Source organism: Gopherus flavomarginatus, chromosome 4 (assembly GCF_025201925.1).
Source record: "Gopherus flavomarginatus isolate rGopFla2 chromosome 4, rGopFla2.mat.asm, whole genome shotgun sequence".
In the NCBI taxonomy this organism is placed as follows: Eukaryota; Metazoa; Chordata; order Testudines; family Testudinidae; genus Gopherus; species Gopherus flavomarginatus.
This window is the reverse complement of record NC_066620.1, coordinates 181123032-181144961: the sequence shown is the minus strand read 5'-3', so window position 1 is coordinate 181144961 and position 21930 is coordinate 181123032. Positions and strand designations below refer to the sequence as shown.

Below are 21930 nucleotides of genomic sequence, written 5' to 3'. Positions count from 1 at the left end.
AATATCATCATTCCTACCTATTCAAATAGAATCAAAGACCATGTTTCCTCCCTTCAACTTGCCAGATTAAAGCAATGAAGATTGTTTTACCATAGTATAATATTTATATCTACATATGGAGGAAAGATTTCATCTTTAAACAGGTGTCTAAGTAAAGATTTTGGATGAAACTTTCAGAACTATTTATCTGAGATCTTGGTCTCCATTACTATATGTAGTATCTGATCTCCTTACAGTGGTTAATGTATTTATGGTAACAACACTTCTATAAGGTACCAAGTACTGATATATTTATTTGCACATGGGGCAACTAAATGACTTGCCCAAGGTCACAAATGACGTATGTGGTGGAATGGGTAATTGAGCTTAGGTCTCCTATATCTAAAGATAGCACCTGAAACACTGGTCCATCCTTTCTCTCAAAGGAGCTAAAAATATGTAAATGATCAGGTGCCTAACTTCTATAGGTACCCTTAAAAATTCTAGACTTCATTCTTTTTCACTGATAAATGTTGCAGATTTTTCCTCATTTTGATGAAAAGTCACTACTGGAGTAAAAATGTCATGTTAGAAACACTGGTACATTGTACAAGTCTGGTGTTTGTGCATCCAAATTAACATTTTTTTCTTCAGTAAAAGCTATATAAATTATTTTTTGGTTGGAAAAGAGCAGCATCTCACTTTGTATATACTGTAGTTTGCTGTTTTTAATGGGATAATATAACTTCTGTACTGCTAACCCTATGTAAGTTAATGTTGTTTTACCAATCTTACCTCTGATGCAGGCAACCTCATTGCATCCTCTGTAGATGACAGATGTTGTATTGAGACAATCTGGCAATGCTGCCTTACTCCCCTTTCCTGTGGAATTTAGTAATTTCCTTGCTTTTATTAATTTTTTTGTAGTGTTGTCATGACATATCTTTAATATTGTAATTTGTAATCTGCCACATTTTAGACAGTACACTGAAAGAATTAGTGCAATTATTGCTTCAGAACAACTTCTGTAAAGTTTGCATTTGTCAGATGTTTATTTGCTGTGTTCAATGAGTTTTACTGATTGCATTCCGGTATTATAAAGCAAATAAGCAGTGTATTTCCAGTATGGCTGGAAGAACTGTTGTGATGTAGGGGACTATTGAGCAATCACAGGGAGCCTGTGAAGTTTTGATGGTGTGGAATTGAGGTTCTTTCATATCACAAAACATAGGATTTCTATTTAAGTGAAATCCTTTATTGGAAAAATCTCAATGTCCTCTGTCTCCTCAATATGGTGTGAAACAGTAAAATAGCTAAATGCATTATTTTAAAATTTGCTTTGTAGCTGAAAGGAGTCTAGAATTTATAACAAAGAATTTTGTGTTGACCCTCCAGAAGTACTAAAGCACAGACAAAAGAGAGATTACACATTGTCTAAATCTTGGCATATGCATAAAGATAAATTCACCCTTAGGCAGTTTTTACTGCAAGAACAAAGAGGATGTCCAATGTAAACATAAGCTCCCTGATTTACTCAGTTTCAAGATTCTGCCGATATCATTATACGGAAAGTATGTTAGTGCATTCCAGCTGTTATTTCCAGAAACTGTTTCCCCATGTTCTGTGTTATAAAGCTCTTTACTAAATATTGTACCTAGCAAATGACTCCACTGGTTATAATATTTCTGGTTTTGTTTTTATTCTTTCACTGTGTGATTGGTGTTAGTTATCTGAAGGATGATTAAAGCTGTTGTTTCCATCACTTAGCCAGGAAGCTGAGGCTTTTGATTTCAAGACTTTGGAGTAGCTTTCAGCTGCCCTTCCTCTTTTTTCTCTGTTTTATTTGAAAGAATTCATTTGAAGAACAACTGCATGCAGTTTAAAGTGTGCTATTCATTAACTGAGGAGAACACTATGTATAATAACAACTTTCCTGATTCTTTACATTACCTTTCCATAAGAACGTACCAAACATGTTTCATGATAAATATCATACGTTTATCACCGTAAAGATTTTTGCTGATGTCCTGATTCCTTGCAAATAATGTACCCATATATAAGACACATGTCATAGCAAAGATATTTCATTATCTGTTAATAAATCAGCATGGCATAAGGCATCCTTTATTCATGTCAGTTAGAGTATCCAAATTTCTGATACTGAAGTTTTTTCTTGTTGTTTTTATTGATCTGAGAACTCCTTTCACAGGATTTTTCTTGCTTGGCTGTATATAGCTTCCCTCCCACCATTCACCAATCTGAACATTCAGGAGGCAAGCAGGGCCCAATAGAGAAAACAATTGATACGGTGAAGCCATGATGCTAGGGGACTATGTGATGTGGGGAGGAGGAGCTCTTTCTACTGTATCAGATAAGGGAATTGTGTATCTGTCTAGTGGAAAATTAGGGAACCTGGTTCCACAACTGTGTGGATCTACCAGCTAAACACAAACATGTCCAGTGTGGCTCCGCTTCCTGCCTGGGGAGGATTTGGTCTGTCATCCACTGCCCAAGTCCTATAGAACTCCCATATATGGGTGGTTTACTTGGGATATTTTATGGGGCCAGGATTTGGCCAATGGAACATATAGAGATGGATATGCACCAAGCAGTATTTAATACACATTTAATACAAATCCCGCATCTTGGCAGAGGGTAAATCTAAATCAGTGGTTCTCAACCAGGGGTACATGTATCCCTGGGGGTACGCACAGGCCTTCCAGTGGGTACATCAACTAATCTAGATATTTGCCTAGTTTTACAATAGGCTACATAAAAACCACTAGCGAAGTCAGTACAAATTAAAATTTCAGACAACAATGACTGGTTTATACTGTTCTATATTCTGTACACTGAAATGTAAGTACAATATTTATATTCCAATTTATTTTATAATTATATGGTAAAAATGAGAAGGTAAGACATTTTTCAGTAAATGTGCTGTGATACTTTTGTATGTTTATGTCTGATTTTGTAAGCAAGTAGTTTTTAAGTGAGGTGGAACATGGGGCACTCCAGACAAATCAAACTCCTGAAAGGGGTACAGTAGCCTGGAAAGGTTGAGAGCCACTGGACTAGATGACCCTTGCAGCCCCTTCTAACCTGATGATTCTATGGTACTATGCTCTGATTTTCCTTTTCTTTTTGATTACTTTAGAGATTTGCATTAGACTTACCATAACAATCAGAAAAGCATTGAGGAGTCTGGTGTCACCTTGTGGATACAGACTAACACAGCTACCCTCTGATACTTCATAACAATTAGGTTCTTCTTTGAGTGCTTGCGCATGACCATTTCATTATAGGTGTGTGTGCGCTTGCCACGTACACTGGTGCCAGAAGTTTTTCCCTCAGTGGTATCCATAGGGGGCTGGCTTTGGCGCTCTCTGGAATGGCATGCAAATGCACCGGTATACGTGCACCAGTAGCTCCCCCATCCCTCAGTTCCTTCTTACGACCAGTGACGATGCTGGAATGTCTCCCTTCCTCAGCAAGCTTTCCTATCCCAACTGTGCCTGGTAATGAGTTTGTTGTATATAGTTGTTAAAAGTTGTAGAGTTAATAGTTCCCTTAGTGTTAAGTTAGAAATAGTTAATTAGTCCCGTATGGGACTTAGTCTAGGAACAGGGCATGACCTGATCCCCAGACTTCACGGCCTGTGACTTCTGCAAGAAACCTATGCAAGTCAGGGATCTCCACAGAAGCAGTCTGAAGTGTTTAGGGGAAACCCACATAAGCGATAAGTGTTGCAAATGCAAGAGATTCAGGCCGTGAACCAAAAAAGCTCGGACATTCATCTCTCAGCATTCCTTATGGAGTCAGTCCTCCCACCAAACTCGGAGCTGATGAGATCAGACTCTGCTCCAAACACCACACGGCCTCCTGGCAGAGCGTGCCGCTGGCACCAACCTGTGACTGGCACCGACCTCTGACCAGCACCGATCCCCATCTCCAGTAGGATGACCAAATGTCCCAATTTTATAGAGACAGTCCTGATTTTGGGGTCTTTTTCTTATATAGGCTCCTATTACCCCCCACTCCCATCCCGATTTTTCACACTTGCTGTCTGGTCACTCTAATCCCCGGTATTGGCTAAAAAGTAAGGAAAGATGGGGAGAGGGCGTTCTCCTACATCCCATAAAGGGAGGGAGAGAGCTGGAGGAGAGAAAAGGTCTGCGTGGGGCAATTCTTCCCCTCAGGATGGTTGCCGGGCTCCAGCTCCCTTTTTTGGGCCCACTTCAGGGCCCACCCGCTAGGCCTTGAAGAATGCTAGTGAGACATCTGTTAGCCAGAGACTGAAAAGTATGTGTCAAACCAATGATTTCCAGGAGCAACACCCTGATTAGAAGCCCTGTTCTGCTCCTTCTCACCCTCAGCTAATGCAAAGGTGGAGGATGTTGGGTTTCTTGCCAAGGAGCTGTACCTTTACCCTACCTCAGACTCCATCTTTTGGATTAGCCTCAAGTTAGTAAGTGTCTGCTACTTACTGATGGTTAACAGAATTTATCTCAAGTGATAGGGAGGTGGGGTTTTTGGTGCTTTCGTTCCGGAGCTCAATCTGTACTGGTATCCATTGTGCCTGAATGTCTGTGACCACAGTTCATCACAGAAAGAATGCAAATTCAAGGTTCCCATTGTACCAGCTTCTACATTTCACTATGAGCACTACCTTCTAGTAATCATATTAACATTATTCATTCTTTTATCTTACTTTGGTTAATCAAAAGAGTATTTAAAAACCAAGCACATGCAAACCCTGCAAAAGAATATTTGGATTAATCTAGTTAAAGTAACACAATTATTAAAGTAAACCAAGTGCACTCTGTTGTACTTAATGAAATTCCAAGCCTTAATTTCCTCCCTTGTATACACATCTTCTAGACGATGTGTTTTCCAGTTACTGGAAGGCAGATTTGGATTTTTAAAAATCACAAAAAACAAACAAAACCAAACCCCTTACATCAAAAGAATGTTAAATGTAAATATTTTTAAAAGCAATTTCCTGATTACAGAATTAAATTATGTTAATTAAATTGAATAATATTACTGCCTGAGTATAAAAGTTTTGTTCTGACTAAAAAAGTCTCTTCACTAATAGAGATTACTGCTACTGGAGTGAAAGACGAAACAAAATATCTTTAACATGAGCCTTAACAGTTGTTTGGTTTTTAAATTCAGTCATTTGGTACCTGGAGAATTTATTGCATAGCACAATAGTGTGGTGATATATTCCCCACCCACAGCCCCAATGTGATGTAATTTCCTGTGCCTTAAACAAGGCTTTATTTCTTTATTTAATCTTTTAGTTTTTAATTTAATCTTTCAGTAAAGGCCTGAGCCTCTATGTTCCCCTCCCTTACAGAATGAGATTATATAATTCGCTACTTTCTTACATGTAAAAGAATTTTTCTTTTGCTTAAATAGTAGAGCCCTGGCTCTAAATAGGAGGTCCCAGGCTCCCTGCCTGCTAAGACTGGAATCTGTATGTGTATGTGGCCTCAGGTTTGTTATGTTTCTCTCCAAGGGCCACCTCTATGCATTCAGATAAACAGAACTAGCAATGTCATCTGATGATTACGAATAATCACCGTACTGCACCAGGATGGGGGACAGGGACGGGATGAGGGCGTTGTGGAACTGACACATCTTCTGGGAAAGTGAGGCTGAAGCCTTCAAAAGGTGGAATCCCGGAAACTGGAAGCCCTTTTTCCATGCAGCAAGCAAGGCAGCACCCACCCTCCCACCCACCCTTGAGGTGCAAATATTGAGTTGGTTTAGGTCCTGCTGTGGGCATTGCACTAGTTGCTCCTTTGTAGAGGGTCTAGGAAGGAATTTTTCTGTCATCACCATATTGGCTTTGGTGGAGTGGGATTTTTTTTTTGCCTTTCCTACAGCAGGTGTTAGGGAGGACCTATATGGGAGGAGAAAAGTGGTTAGGCTCCCTGTTGCAATTTATTTTGCAAATGTGGGGCAGATGTCCAGTGCAGATACTCCATAGGGAAGGCATCCAGTGACCAGATAAATGTCCTGGTAAGAGACTTAAAAGAGATGCTGGTTAATGGAACAGGGCTGGGGGTTTGGTATTGCAGAGAGCCAACTCCCTCCCTTTCTTATGGCTCATCTTAACCCTGCTATGACGGGGAGAGAGGTGGATGGTAAGGTCCAAGCTATGGGCTGAGTGGGGGACCAGGATGGAAAATGAAGGGGGCTGGTGGAAACCCTGGGTAGCTATTTGAATGAACATGGATTTGTCTGCACTGTACACTTACTTATCCACCAGGTAGTCCAAGACATCTAATAATAAAGTTGCAGCCTGATTAAATCCATATCAAGTGTCTCCTGTCCTTCTTTTGGTATAGTCAGGCATTGCTACCTTGCCATTCTGGAATATGAGATCTGTAGAAGTATTTCTGCTGACAGCAGATTTTGAATTTCAGGGCAGAGGGCGAGTGGTTGTGTGGCATGGTCTCAGGTCTGGAATTCACTCTCCCTTTGTGATAGAATCAGTCTGTTGATCTGGAGGCAAGGTACATCTCTTTACGTAGCTTTTAACTCCAGGTGGTTAGTTCTTATGGTTTTGTTTAGATACATTGGTCTGCTAATCCAGTGGCTCTCAACCTTTCCAGACTACTGTACCCTTTTCAGGAGTCTGATATGTCTTGTGTACCCCAACATTTCACCTCATTTACAAGCTACTTTCTTACAAAATCAAACATAAAAATACAGAAGTGTCACAGTCCGCTATTACTGAAAAATTGTGTACCTTCTCTTTCTTTTTTACCATATAATTATAAAATAAATAAATTGGAATGTAAATATTGGAATACTTACATTTCAATTTATAGTGTATAGAGCAGTATAAACAAGTCATTGTCTGTCTGAAATGTTAGTTGGTACTGACTTTACTAATGGTTTTTATGTAGCCTGTTGTAAAACTAGGCAAATATCTAGCTGACTTAATGTACCCCCTGGAAGACTTCTGTGTACTCCCAGGAGTGTGCACAGCCCTGGTTGAAAATCACTGTGCTAATCATTAGGCATGGAAACTGCTGATTATTAGAGTCAACATATTGCAACAGTGACTGATGCTGTATATAAATCATAAATGCTCTTGGAGGCCTCACAGTTGGCACACATTTTATTCTTAAGATGATAAATATCAGGAGGAAGTCTTCCTTTCCCTTGAAGCATGCTAATAATTTTAAAGACTGTAACTTGCTCCATCATGGTAGGGTTCCCTCTTAACTTATAGTTGCATAATTTTACATAGTCAATGACAGCTTGAGCATTGCGATACATTGTACATTCTAGAACTTCAAGAACTGACCAGCAACCACTGGGGTATTAGATCACATTTGTTGGTAATATCTACACAATGCTCTCTAATATACGCTTAGAAGTTTGCATTTAATTTGGCCAGGAAAAATATTATTAAAAGGTTTTATATTTTAAAATTGTATTTCCACAGTGTTGCCCTTAGAAAAGACTCAAACCTAAACAGTGACAGATGAACTTGCTTTTTCCAAGAAGCGAAATTTACAAGAACATATTTTCCTGTCACCAGTGTCAAAACTAACTAGAGCGCAGCTTTTCTGTTTTGCTGTCCAACACACACTGCTGTTTTTAGAAAAAAAAAACTGTTAATATTTTAAAACATCATAAAAAAATGAAAATGGAAGTAGAATTTCAGTCAATGATTAAAAAATACAAGATGCATATTTACTTTTTTTCCACCTGAACTGATGGGTTTTCTTTTATTTAGGAACTTTTATCACTCAGATATAGATGTATCCAAATTGCATGCACATATTGGAGCATAGAATGCACACTAAGCAGTCTCCTATGTGACTCTCTGAACACTGCATTTATACTTGTGTTATACTGTAGGGGCTTGATCTTGCAGACTTCCGAGTGCCTTCAACTTCTACAGAAGTCAGTGAGATTTAAGGCTGCTCAGTATCTTTAATGGTCAGGCTCTAGAAGAGGAGAGAGGGAGAAAGAAGAAAACAAAACAGATTGTTGGCTGAGAGGTTTTAGTTCGGGGCAACAGGGAAAGATCGAGGGTGGGTTTCACATAGGAGGCTTTGAAGGGTTTGTTGCAGTAACTCTTTTTCTAATACATGGGAATGGGGATGGACTGTAGTTTAGACAAAGATGACATTTTGTATCCTTTTGGGGTACTATTCTTTGTATCTGATTTTGTAGTTGAAGACTCTAATGCTTATTTTTCAGAAAAATATAATTATTGCAAAATTAATATATATACCTGACCAACCAAAATGTCATTAAATGCATTTATAAAAGACAACTTCTGTAACATACAACATTACAGACTTTACATGTTGAATTCTTTTCATTATTTAATTTATAATGGAAGGACAGAAAATTGGAACTGGTTGCTGAGCTTGCCAAATTCCACTAGAAAAATTGCATGTTTGACAGTTGGCTTTGGCTGATGATTTAAAGGTCCAGAGCCTTCAGTGTGAGTGTTTGTTTTGTGTGTGTGTGTGTATTTTGCAGTAGTTGAAGATTAGTGATCAATGGCTCCATGTCTAGTTGGCAGTCATTATCAAGCCGAGTGCCCCAAGGGTCGGTCCTGGGGCCGGTTTTGTTCAATATTTTTATTAATGATCTGGAGGATGGTGGGACTGCACCCTCGGCAAGTTTGCAGATGACACTAAACTGGGAGGAGTGGTAGATACACTGGAGGGTAGGGATAGGATACAGAGGGATCTAGACAAATTAGAGAATTGGGCCAAAAGAAATCTGATGAGGTTCAGCAAGGACATGTGCACAGTCCTGCTCTTAGGATGGAAGAATCCCATGCACTGCTACAGACTAGGGACCAAATTGCTAGTCAGCAGTTCTGCAGAGAAGGACATAGGGGTTGCAGTGGACGAGAAGCTGGATATGAGTCGACAGTGTGCCCTTGTTGCCAAGAAGGCTAATGGCATTTTGGGCTGTATAAGTAGGGGCATTGCCAGTAGATCAAGGGAGGTGATCATTCCCCTCTATTTGGCATTGGTGAGGCCTCATCTGGAGTACTGTGTCCAGTTTTGGGCCCCACACTACAAGAAGGATGTGGAAAAATTGGAAAGAGTCCAGCGGAGGGCAACAAAAATGATCAGGGGGCTGGAGCACATGATTTATGAGGAGAGGCTGAGGGAACTGGGATCACCACCTCCCTAGGAAATCCATTCCGGTGCTTCACCATCCTCTTAGTGAAATAATGTTTCCTAATATCCAACCTAGACCTCCCCCACTGAAATTTCAGACCATTTCTTCTTGTTCTGTCATCTGCCACCACTGAGAACAGCTGAGCTCCATCCTCTTTGGAACCCCTCTTCTGCTAGTTGAAAGCAGCTATCAAATCCCCCCCTCACTCTTCTCTTCTGCAGACTAAATAACCCCACTTCCCTCAGCATCTCTTCGTAAGTCATGTGCCCCAGCCCCTTAATCATTTTCATTGCCCTCTGCTGGACTCTCTCTAATTTGTCCACATTCTTTCTCTAGTGGGGCACCCAAAACTGGATGCAGTACTCCAGATGTGGCCTCACCAGTGCTGAACAGAGGGGAATAATCACTTCCCTTGATCTGCTGGCAACGCTCCTACTAATGCAGCCCAATATGCTGTTCGCCTTCTTGGCAGCAAGGGCACACTGCTGACTCATATCCAGTTTCTCATCCACTGTAATTCCCAGGTCCTTTTCTGCAAAACTGTATGGTCATAATCTTCAATGAAACATAATTCCGTGAAGATGCCAGAAGAATCTGACTGTAAAGAAATTTTAGGCACTGTAAGATGCACCGTGATTTGTTTGTCATGGCACTTTCCGAAAACTACTGAACAGAATGAAAAAAGTTGCCATGCTTTTCTGCTTGACTTGTTGTTCAGTCTTGCAGAAATTAATATACAGATAGAAACTATAGCAGTAGCTAGGGTAAACAATCTTAACACATCAAATAATGTGTATTTATGGTGGTCAATATTACCTATCCATAGTTATCACAGTGGTATTTGAGTTACTACATTAAGGGCTTGCTCCTGCGTTGTGCTGAGCGCTCTGGTACTGATTCAGAGGGTTAAATGCTTACCTAACATGTTTAAATTAACCACATACTTGCTTGCTGAATGAGGGTTGAACGCTGATTCCTAATTTCCCATTCTAAATATAGATCATTGTGCTTGTTTTGGGTAAATGTTGACTTTGGTCACAGGTGCTTCTTTTAAAGGGATAAAGTGACCCAGAAGCCCAGGAGCCTAAATCCCATTGACCAACAGTGGGACTTAGGCACTTTTCAAATTTTACTCAAAATTAAAAGCATTGAAAGTACGGTGTTATTTTTACCTAAATTACAATGAAATAATATATTTTGCAAAAAAATAAAATGAAAATGGAATTATTGTATGTGTAACACACTGGTGAGTGTGTTTTACAAGTCCCTTTCTGTGCCAATACACAGAGAGTTTGGATCTGTTAAAGCTATAACTAAGGAATCTTGGCTGTTTAGCCCAAGCTGTTTAGCACTTGGCTGTTTACCTTTGGAGGTCCCTGGTTAAATCCTCGGAGTGTCTGATGTTAGTGGGAATTTGTTCTGGGATTTAAACACTTGCAGGTCTCAGGATGAGCTTCCTTTTGTCAAAGGAAGTATGATCCAATGGTCAGTCAGTTTGTGTTTTATGTCTGCCTGATCAACAAAAGATGTGAGTGCTTCAGCTCTCATCAGAGATCTTTAGCTGAAGCTGTAGCAGCGTGTGCCTTTAGCTCTAGAGATCACTAATTCAATTTCTGGTGAAGATGGCAGCGGTTATATACACATGCAATTTAACTAGCACGTGTCTGTGTGGAATGTCTTGAGATAAAGATAACATTTTATGTTATGTTCCTGGCATATAAACAGATACAAACAGATAAATTAGATAAAAATATAAAATACTCTTGCTGGAAGTTTGCAATGTGATGCTACTTTTTTTCTTGGAGACCAGCAACGTAATACACAGCAACCCAAAACAGAGACAAAGTAGGCTGCTCCCTAAAACAGAGAGGCACAACTCATCCTACCTTATTATGGGCTGTCTGCAGACTGACTCTGCTTAGCTGAGTAAAAACTGAGTAAGAATTTAAGGATTTGGTTAATGAAAAATAAGGGCTTGAGCTAGGGTGGGCAAACGTTTTGTCCCGAGGGCCACATCTGGGAATAGAAATTGTATGGCAGGTCATAAATGCTCACAAAATTGGGGTTGGGGTGTGGGAGGGGGTGAGGCCTCTGTTTGGGGTGCGGGATCTGGTATGGGTCCAGAAATGAGAAGTTCAGGATGCGGGAGGGGGCTCTAGGCTGGGGTGGTAGATGGGGTGCCGGGGGGCGGTGAGGACTCCAGCTGGGGATGAGGGCTTTGTGATGGGGCTGGGGTTGAGAGGTTTGGGGTGCAGGAGGGTGCTCTGGGGTGGGATTGAGGGGTTTGGAAGGTGAGAGGGGGATCAGGACTGGGGCAGGGGTTTGGGGCATGAGAGGATAAGGTGATGCAGGCTTTGGGTGGTGCTTACCTCAAGCGGCTCCCAGAAGCAGCGGCATGTCCCTTCTCCAGCTCCTACATGGAGATGCGGCCAGGCAGCTCTGCGCACTGTCCTGTCGGCAGGCACCACCCCTGCAACTCCCATTGGCTGTGGTTCCCGGCCAATGAGAGATGTGGGGGTGGCACTTGGGGTGGGCAGCATGCAGAGCGGAGCCCCCTGTCTGCTCCTATTCATAGGAGCCGGAGGAGGGCCATTCTGCTGCTTCCAGGAGCCGTGCGGAGCAGCTTCTGACCCTGCTCCTCAGCTGGAGTGCCCCAGTGCTGGCAAGTCCCAGACCCCGCTCTCCAGCGGGAACTCGAGGGCCAGATTAAAAGGGCTGGCAGGCTGGATTCAGTCCACGCGCCGTAGTTTGCCCACCCCTGGCTTAAGCATACCCTTTGCAAAAGACTTTGGGCTAAGCTATACCTTCAATTATGTACAATCTCAGTCAATGCAATAGGATGGGTGTAGCAGACGGCTGAATGTGGCTTTTCTGTTCTGTGACTTTTCCCGATTAGTTTAAGACCTAGCTCGGGGATTTGGTATCTAAAATAATTAAAATGTTATATATATTTTTCCACTGAGGTGATTGTTTTGATTCAAGGAGTGAGATGATTGTGATGTATGTATTTATATGATATCTTTTAATAGGTGGATTGAAGCTATTAATTGTCAGAGCAGTAAAACTATAGTGTGACCTACACCACCACAAATTCCATCTCCTTCTTAGTCTTTCCCTTTTTGTTTGCATGGTGACGCTTGATGGCAACACAGCTTACTGGGAGCAGACGCTTCTGTCCATGCTCTTGTGTGAGACTGAATGGCAAAATGTAGGCTCCAGAAACACTTAACCATCAGCATGGTTCTTTTCTCTTTGATATTCTCTTTATATTACCCATACTGCAATAATTTAAATAAAACATCATTTATTAAAAACAGAGAAAATGGGATTAAAACAAAAACAGCTTGTTTAATGTAATTACACTTTTCATAAGCTACACTAGATAAGTCATTTTCATCTTTGTTGTTGGGGGAAAAATAAGATGTGAATAGCTTACGTCTCTTGAAAGCAATCCCCTTGCTGGCCAGACTGGCAGCTTCTCTGGCTGTCCTTATACCAACTCTTCTTTTGTCTTCCTTATTGTCCTTCCTTATTATCTTCCCTCTTCCATTCTTTCCTCATTTTTCCCAAACAGTTTCTGAAGAAAAAGATAAATCTAAACTTCAAGCTGGAATGTTTAAATTCCAGTTCAAGGAGACTACCTATACTAGCTCGATCACAATTGAAGCTGGAATTTACATCTTCCAGCTCGAAGTGTAGACATACCCAAAGAAAGACAGTAGAGTTTTCACCTTCTAGGAGATGGCCCTCTGAGGAAGCGAAGACCCTTCATGATTAATGGCTACTATTCAAAGGCTTAATAACCTAGCTTGGATACCGCCCTTCACAGACCACATTGCCTGACTGTACCCATTTTTGTTCAGCCCTCGTTTTAAATGAGTTTCACCCACCCTCCTCCTGTTTGGTCTTGAGCTATGAATTATGCACAAAGGCGAGGAGCCTTTGCCAAAATGGTGACCCACAGTAATGTTCTTCATACTGATGTGTTTTTGTTTTTTTACTCCACAGAGATCTACGGTTTAACAGAATTAAAGAAATTCAGCCTGGAGCATTTAGACGGCTTAAAAACCTGAACACACTGTAAGTTATTTCCCTTGGTCCCCGAAGACACTTTTTCCCATCTTCAGTCAAACGATTTTACTTAGATTATGTGCCAAATACTGCTAATCGTACTTAAAAAGTCAATGGGACTGTTCGCCTGAGTGTGGCTAGCAAGATTTGACCGAATTGTGAATGAATATACGTGTCTTTGTTATTTGTTTTGTTTGTTTTCAGACATGTTTTCTAACACTTTGTTAGAATTTTAGAGGCCTTAGAAAACACATTGACAGCCCCAATATTTTATTAAAGTTTATTATGCTTATTATGAAAGATATGAAAAATATATAACCGCATATTAACAGTTTTTCATAATTGTGTTGTGTTTTTTAAACTCTAAGGATGTGTAACATTGGATTCTCTAGACCAGCCAGTTATAGCCAAGTTCAGATGCTTCCCCACCACTGCATTTTTTAAACTAGAAATTGGCTGGAAAAGCTCAGTGTAGGCATCCAGAGGGGCAGCATCTCCTCTTCCAGCCCATAATCTAGAGTAGCATTTGGGGAAAAGATGTTTTCCCCCTTCTCGCCATTCTCAGTACTGCATGAAACCAGATTATTTAGGTTTTATGTGCTTTTCTTTAATTTCTCTCTCAGTTCTTTAAGGATTTCACTTTCACCCCAGTGCAACAGAGCACTTAAGCACATGATTTTGTAAGGAAATAGTTAAGCACATTTGGATTTAAAACAGAGAAGGCACAGATTCATCACTGTGTATTTCTGGTAGCAATTGCTGATATGCTATTAGTTTATTTTTGTTTAATCTAGTTTTTGATGCTTGGCTTGTATAAATTTTCAGTCAGACACCCTGGCATTCTGGGTTCTTTGCAGTTGAAAATTGTTTTAACAATTTATGAATTAAGAAACATACTGTTTTCATTTCTTTTTTAGGCTTCTAAACAACAATCAGATTAAAAGAATACCTACTGGGGCATTTGAAGACCTTGAAAATCTAAAATATCTGTAAGTTACTGTGACTTTTTTATATCAAAAGTGAATTAAACATGACTTCAGAAATGGTGAAAAACCAAACATAATTTAATTTTATTCACATTCTCAGGTGTCACACTCTTTTGAAAATCGTAAATGTGATTTCTACTACTGTGGATGGAGTATAAATAGACGGTTTGACATTTGCTACAGTAATACTGAACTTTTCACAGCAATACTGCTGGTTTGAATCCAGGCACAGTTGATACTAACTGAAAATACTTGCTAGTTACAATAGAAATCTGTGTCAAGATTTGCAAAACATCTGTTAAGGATTGGATTTTTAAAGGAGTTCAGAGTCCAAATCCATAGGATCCTTTGAAAATCTATGGTACTATTTCCTATACTTCACATACACCTCTTCCAGATTTGTGCAATTTTCCAAAAGATGTTTTCTATTTTGCATTCTAGTTGTTTTTGTTCCTACATTGTGTTTTATACCAAGTAAACAATTTTAACAGGGTAATTTAAAATCTTATGTATGGATATGCTTTCACTGCTGCTGGTCAAAGCTTTATAGCAATTTTAACAGTTGTGCCATGCAAGTTTAACATTCTTTAGTTATTTAGGTTATGTATGCACCATTTTCTTCTAATTTAAGGAAAATAGCAAAAGACAGTCAATAAAATATTGGCCCATTCGTGTAATCAGAACCTGCAACTAAAAACTGGCATGGGTACTGAGCTTTCTCCCATGAATACTCCCTCTGGAATTGGTCCTTCCAGTACTGGTCTCTCTCTATGTCTATATATTATATAATTAAACTATGTAGTATGAGAAGCTTAACTTTTGCAGCCTTTGAGATATTGAATATAATCTGCCTATCCATATACACTGTATAGAAATAATGGTCTTCACTCTTAAACACTCTGACATTGCACCCTTTTCAAAATTACTTTGTGAATTAAAAAAAAAATCCTGAAAAAATTCAAATTTGTATAATTATAACAGGGGTCGGCAACCTTTCTGAAGTGGTGTGCCTAGTCTTCATTTATTCACTTTAATTTGAGGTTTCACGTGCCGGTAATACATTTTAATATTTTTTAGAAGGTCTCTCTGTATGTCTATATATTATATAATTAAACTATTGTTGTATTCTAAAATAAACAAGGTTTTCAAAATGTTTAAGAAGCTTCATTTAAAATTAAATTAAAATGTTGATCTTATGCCGCTGGCCTGCTCAGCCAGCTGCTGGTCTGGGGGTCTGTTCACCTAGGCCAGCAGCGGGCTGAGCAGGGTCTGCAGCCGGGACCCCATGTGGCAAGAGTCTGGCAGCCAGAAGCCCAGACCAGCAGCAGGCTGTGCAGGGCTGGCGGCTGGGACCCCAGCTCACTGCCACTCAGGGGTTCCATCCGCCGGCTCCTGCTAGCCGGGATCCCGGCTGCTGGACCCACTCAGCCCGCTGCTGTTCCGGGGTCCCAGCCCTGCCCACATACAGTGGGGTACCTATCTTCTCCTTGGTTCTGGCCCATTGTCTTCCTCTCGCTGCACTGAGCTGAGGGTGGGAGTGCACTGAGCACAGGGCTCGGGGTGAAGGATCTGGCCAGGAGCTAGAATGAGGGAGGGGTTCAGGGTTGCGTCAGGAGGTTTGGCTGTGGAGCACTTACCTGGGCAGCTCCCATCTGGTGCGAGGGGTGCAGGTGAGAATGTGGTGGTGGTGGTAATGCAGGAGCTCAGGGTGGTGGTGGGGGTGGGGATGTGGGGGGTGCAAGAGTCAGGATGTGGGGGTGCATGGGGTTGGGGGGCTGGGTATTGAGGGGGTGCAAGAATCAGGGCAGAGGGCTGGGGGCATGTGAGGGGGTGCAGGTGTCAGGGCAGGGAGGCTGGATATGTGTGGGGGTGCCAGAGTCAGGGCTGGTATTGTGGGGATGGTGGTGAAGGAGTCAAGCAGAGGGCAGGGTGTGTGTGAGGGGGTCAGGGCAGAGGGCTAGTATGTGTGTGTGGTGGAGTCAGGCCTCGGGAGGGGGGCCTGGGTATGTGTGAGGGTGCCAGAGTCAGGGCTGGGGTCATGGGGGGGTGAAGGAGTCAAGGAGAGGGCTGGGTGTATATGAGGGGGTTCAGGGCAGGGGCCGGGGGGGGTGCGGGGCACAGGGCTCAGGGCACGGACCTGGGGTGTGTGTGGGGCTCAGGGCAGAGAGATGGGGGTGTGTGAGGGGGAATCAGGGCAGAGGGCTTGTTTGTTTTTAATTCCCCCCAGCACTGGCTGTTGCAGGCCCGGAAGAAGTTGTGCCTGTAGTGGATAAACACCGGCTCTTGGAAATATTCCAAGCAGATGGAACAAGAAGCTTCATCCCGGAGAGTTTCTGCAGGCAATGGATCCTGGCGGGAAAGGAGTGTGTGTGTGTTGTGGGGGGGGGGGTCAGGTCAGGTAAGGGTGCTGGAGGGGATATGCTCCATTCAACCCCCCGCTTCCCTAAGGCCCTGTCCCTGCTTCTTCTCTGCCTCTGCTGGGAGCAGCGAACATGCTGACTCTGCTCCTTCCCGACCTCCTCCCTTGCAAGTGCCATCAGTTGATCTGCCGGCAGGGACGGAGAGATGGAGGAGGGTCAGGAACCCAGCACACTACGGGAAGAGGTAGGGGAACCGGCAGGACCAAGCTTCTGGGGGGAGGGGCAGGGGGAGCGGAGGGCGGAGAAGAGCGGGCCAGGCCGGGCTGGGCAGGATTTTTAATGTCACACTGCTGCCTGCCAGGACTCCGGAAGGAGCAATGTGCCATTAAAATCATCTTGCCATAGGTTGCCGACCCCTGAATTATAATATACGAATTCAAATTTTGTGGTATCGTAGATGCAGCTATGAAATAGCTATATATTGTCCCCACATATTCTGCTTAGATATATCTATGCACATATGCCATCTGTGTGTTAAAACTGATTTCATTCCATGTTGTTTGTTTAAGTAAATCAATAAAAAACATTGTTTATTAATTATAAAACTGGAAGAAGAAGAGGAGGACCCAATGAGGTGACATGATGAAGTCAGTTTCAGCACTATCTGTTATACAAATATACTTTTTAACTTTACTTATTTTCTGGTGTTTGTTTCTGTCATAAAGGTGTACACTAATTGAGATAATGATGAACATAATTTCAATGAAAGGTTGAAAACAAACACTTCAAAATTATTCCCACCTGAGGTTCCCCAATATATCTGTCTTCCAATAGATCTTCCATTGTTGTTCAGATCTTATGGATCTGGAGTCTATAATATCCAGACCAAGGTTCTTTCCTTTTCCTCTTCCTGTCTGAAAGCTAGGGATGTGACCTGGCAGTTGAATAAAATGAAACTTGGCAGTGGACTCCTGATCAATAACAGGACTTTGTCAGCAGAATTCTTTTTTTAAATCCTCTCTCCATTGTTTAACGTAGCCTTTAATAAGCCTCTTTTTACTTTGTTTTTAGTTGACTACTGAATACAGTATAAACAGACACTGCTATAGTGCAGCCAGAAGATTTGTCAGCAGTACTGATGCTAATCTGGTGTTAATGTGTCAGAATGGAGCAGTTTGCTTACATGGTAAAAGTGTAGTGAGAGTGGCCTGCAAGTTTCAGTTAACTAAGCTGTCACACCAGGAGCGGCTCATGACCATGAGTGCCGACCTCAGGACAGGCTGTCAAAAACAGGCCAGACACCCCAAACTGGTGGCTGTTCTATAATTAGATTTCACCAAGCCAGTAACAAATGTGAACTCCTGCATCCCTGTAACAGTCTTACCATGGAGTCACAGACAGTCCCCTTAGACCAGTATTTCTCAAACTGGGGTCGTCGCTTGTGTAGGGAAAGCCCCTGGCGGGCTGGTCCGGTTTACCTGCCCCGTGTGCAGGTCCAGCTGATCGCGGCTCCCACTGGCCGCAGTTCACTGCTCCAGGACCATGGGAGCTGCTGGAAGCAGGGCAGGCCGAGGGAGTTACTGGCCGCCGCTTCCAGGGTGATTCCAGGAGAACTCAGCCTCAATTTAGAATCTCTGGTCCTATCATAGTTCAAACAGCCAAGAATATAGAACATTTTCCTGTAACTGGGTTTTATATCCTTCCTTCAGCTTCCAAGCCCACAGGATGAAGATTCTGCCCATAGTATTTCCCAGATGTGATAGGGTCATTAACCAATCCTTTATATTGTGGTGTTCCTTGATGCCTGATCTTGTTTTGGTAGTCCTTCTGCATAGGGGAGAGAGTTTGTGTGTGTGTGTGTGTGTGTGCGTGTGTGTGTGTGTGGTGGGGAGACAACAATTCCCAAACCTCGGTTCACAAGTTCATTTTCAAAATTATAAAGCAAACTTACATATTTTCTTATAGTGTGGAATACAGACATAACAAGTGAGATTAATGCATGCAGCAATTTACAAGCATTTCCAAGCATCTAAACACTAAATACATTCTTATAAGACTAAAACCTGTTTTGAGCTAAACTTACATGGTGAACTGGTCTGGTCCCCAGCTGTGAGTTTGTCAGTTCTTATGCATGCAGCTTGGGCAAGAGCAAGGAAGCAAAGCTTGCCTCTTAACTCAGAAGGGATCAACTAAAATCGAGGTTCTTTTATTAAGAACCATACATTTGTTCACAGGAAACATTGCCAAATAATCCAAATTATTCTCAAATCTTTAGGTATTATTCACTCAAAAGGGCCCTGATCCTGCTAACACTTACAAACATAAATAACTTTATGCACTTGAGGAGTCCCATTAAATTCAATGACATTATTTGTGAACTTACTTATTGCGACTCTCCTCAGGGCAGCCCAGAACCGTAAATCACTATTACCCCTCTGCTTCTGTGAGTTTTGTTGAAGATTAGACTGTATGTCAGTTTCCTGCCACACCATCTGTCTGCATCACCAGCAAACTCCTCAAAACTCTGCCAGTTTGAATCTTGCCTTGCAGGCAACTAACAGTTCCCGAGTTCCCCAGCAACATCTCTGTGTAATGTCAAGTCCCTCTCACTGGGTCCTTATAGAAATTAAGTTTGCTGCCTCCAAGCGCCAGAGCACACACCAGCCTGAGCATTTTGAGCGCAGATCAAGAACACAGTGCTTAACATACTTACTGACAACACCGCTGTAACGTATTCTGTGAAGAAGTTAGGGAGGAGCCTGCTCCAGCTAGCAGAGGGGTAGCTGTATTAGTCTGGATCTGTAAAAGCAGCAAAGAATCCTGTGGCACCTTATAGACTAACAGACGTTTTGGAGCATGAGCTTTTGTGGGTGAATACCCACTTCGTCATGCATCCGACGAAGTGGGTATTCACCCACGAAAGCTCATGCTCCAAAACGTGTGTTAATCTATAAGGTGCCACAGGATTCTTTGCTGCTCCAACTAGGCAATAAAGTTCTGGCAGTTCTGCATCAAGGAGAGCATCATTCCCTCAGACACTCTTTTATGAGGAGCCCAAAATTACTTGTCTGATCATGTCACCAGGAATTTCTCCCAGAATCATGAGTTGTGTCTGAAAAGCAGTGTGCTGTGGTTCATCTTCAGGGAATGGGACATTCCTGCTATTGACCCATTTGCAACAAAGGACAACAAGAAGTGCCATCAATTTTGTTTGCGAGCAGGTCTCAGTCATGGCTCCTTAATCAATGCATATCATATTCATTCCTCTGGTCTTTCACAAGCTGATGCTGGATCATGCCAGACTGGCCAAGACAATGTTGCACCAGCTTGGCCAAGACAATGTTGGCTCTTCAACCTCCTCTGTGTTTTGGTTTGTCTTCCCATTCCTTTTCCTTTTTACCCTGACATACTGACTCAATGTCAAGGCCAAATTTCACATCCAGTGCTGATCAGTCTGTATCTCACAGCATAGATGCTGTGTGGTTAGTTAAGGAGGAGGAGTGCTGTTCCAAAACTGTTTGACAGGTAATAGCAGAAAGCCCTTTACTAGGGCTACTTATTTGGCTAAGTGGAAATGTTTTTCAATTTGGTCCCTAGCTTGGGGAATTCAACTGATGCATGTCTGCATTCAGGACATTTTGGAGCATCTGTTACACCTTCAGTCCTCTGGTCTGTTTCTCAGTTCAACATGGGTGCACTTGGCAGCAGTTTTGGTGTTTCATCCTCTATCCAGGAGAAATCAGTTTTATTGAGCTCTATAGTAGTGAGATTTCTGAGAGGGATCATTTGTCTCTTCCCACTGTTAAAGAGAGTGATTCCTTTGTGGGGCCTTAGTACTGGGCTGGCTGTCCTCATGGATCCTCCATATGAGCCCTGGGCAACTTGTTCTTGGTCTCTCAAATGCCAAAAGACAGTTTTTCTTGTGATGATAATTGCTGTGAGGAGAGTTTGAGAGTTGCAGGCCCTAATGGCTTCTGTATACTAATTATTTTTTAAGACAGGGTGGTCTTGGGGCCACATCCTAAGTTTTTGTTTAAAGCGGTGTCACAATTTCATCTCCAATCCAGCAATATACTTATCTGTATTTTTTCCCCAAGCCTCACTTGACCACAGATGAACAGCATCTTAGTTTTTCAGTTGTGAAATGAAGCTTGGCATTTTATGTGGAAAGAACTAAGCCATTTTTCATCACCTTGACTTTTTATTTCTGATGTAGATTGCATGAAGGACCAAGCAGTCTCTGTGCAAACTGTTTCCAGGTGGATATCATTCTGCATTATTATGGCATGTGGGATAGCTCGGACTATGCTTGGGGCCTTTTCAAATAAGCTCATAACCTCTCTTCTGGCAGAATTGATCGCATTCCTCTATGATGTTCTGATATTGGACATTTGCAGGGCTGCTCCTTGGTCTTTCATATGTACTTTTACCAAACATTACGCTATTATGACTACATTTAGATCAGATGCAAACTTTGGAAAGGCAGTTCTGCAGTCCTTCTTGACATAGACTCCAAGCCCGAACTCTATTAGTTACAGCTTGCAAGTCTCCTGAATAGAATACATATCTGCAAGTACTCGAAGAAAAAACAGTTACCTACCTGTACTGTAACTGTTGCTCTTTGAGATGTGGGTGCAGATCAAACATGACAAACCCTTGGGAAAAAACACAGAAATTGGACTTGTTTTTGACTTAATTAACTTGTGGGTTGCTCATTGGCTAGTTTTTGGCTTGTTGTTTGTTTGGCTTGTAGCTTGTTGCTTCTCATTTTTTATTGGCTCCCGACAAGCAGGGGCAAGGTGGGGAGAGAGTCAGGGGTGCAGAGTGGGTCCACCACAGTCCCAGACTGCACGCCGGGAGGATCTAGTCACATAAAGTGTTGGGGTTCTTAGGGATTGGCTTGTTTTGGCCTTGTTTTGAATTGGGATTAACTTGGTTTTTGGCTTATTGTGAAAGTCGTGGTGCTTATTAACCGAGACAGAGTTGGCAACTGTGGTGCAAATGTGTATTCCACAGCCTACCCTCTGTTCCCTCTGCATCAGAGTATCTGCTTTTGATGTGTGAAGCAACTGAGGGGAGTTGGAGTGGGGCTGCCCTTAAATACTAATCAGAAGGATTATGGGGCCAGAAGGCATGAGCACCACCCTTTCAAACAGTGCTAGGCAAAGTTCTCCAGCTTTAGTGTGCTGGGTGTGTGCATAACTCGGTGGAATACATGTCTGCACCCACACCTTGAAGAGCAACAATTAGAGTACAGGTAGGCACTTGGGTTTTTTTCTATATACCAAAAATATTAAGCATTTAGAAAGGAATCTTTCTATATGTTCTATCCTTCCTGTTTCATAAAAAGAAGTACA

The 21930-nt window shown here is 42.1% G+C and overlaps 2 protein-coding genes across 3 annotated transcripts in view; both read left to right on the top strand.

Annotated features, from left to right (window-relative positions):
- Window positions 1-21930, top strand: part of PXDN (peroxidasin) — a 156287-nt gene that overhangs the window by 30511 nt on the left and 103846 nt on the right. For both annotated transcript variants that reach the window (XM_050950608.1, XM_050950607.1), the window contains exons 2-3: window positions 13165-13236; window positions 14145-14216. In XM_050950608.1, the coding sequence (XP_050806565.1) occupies window positions 13165-13236; window positions 14145-14216 (144 nt within the window). The remainder of the gene's footprint in view (window positions 1-13164; window positions 13237-14144; window positions 14217-21930) is intronic.
- The window catches only part of MYT1L (myelin transcription factor 1 like), a 525010-nt gene that overhangs the window by 488350 nt on the left and 14730 nt on the right, over window positions 1-21930 (top strand). The gene's annotated exons all lie outside the window — the stretch shown is intronic.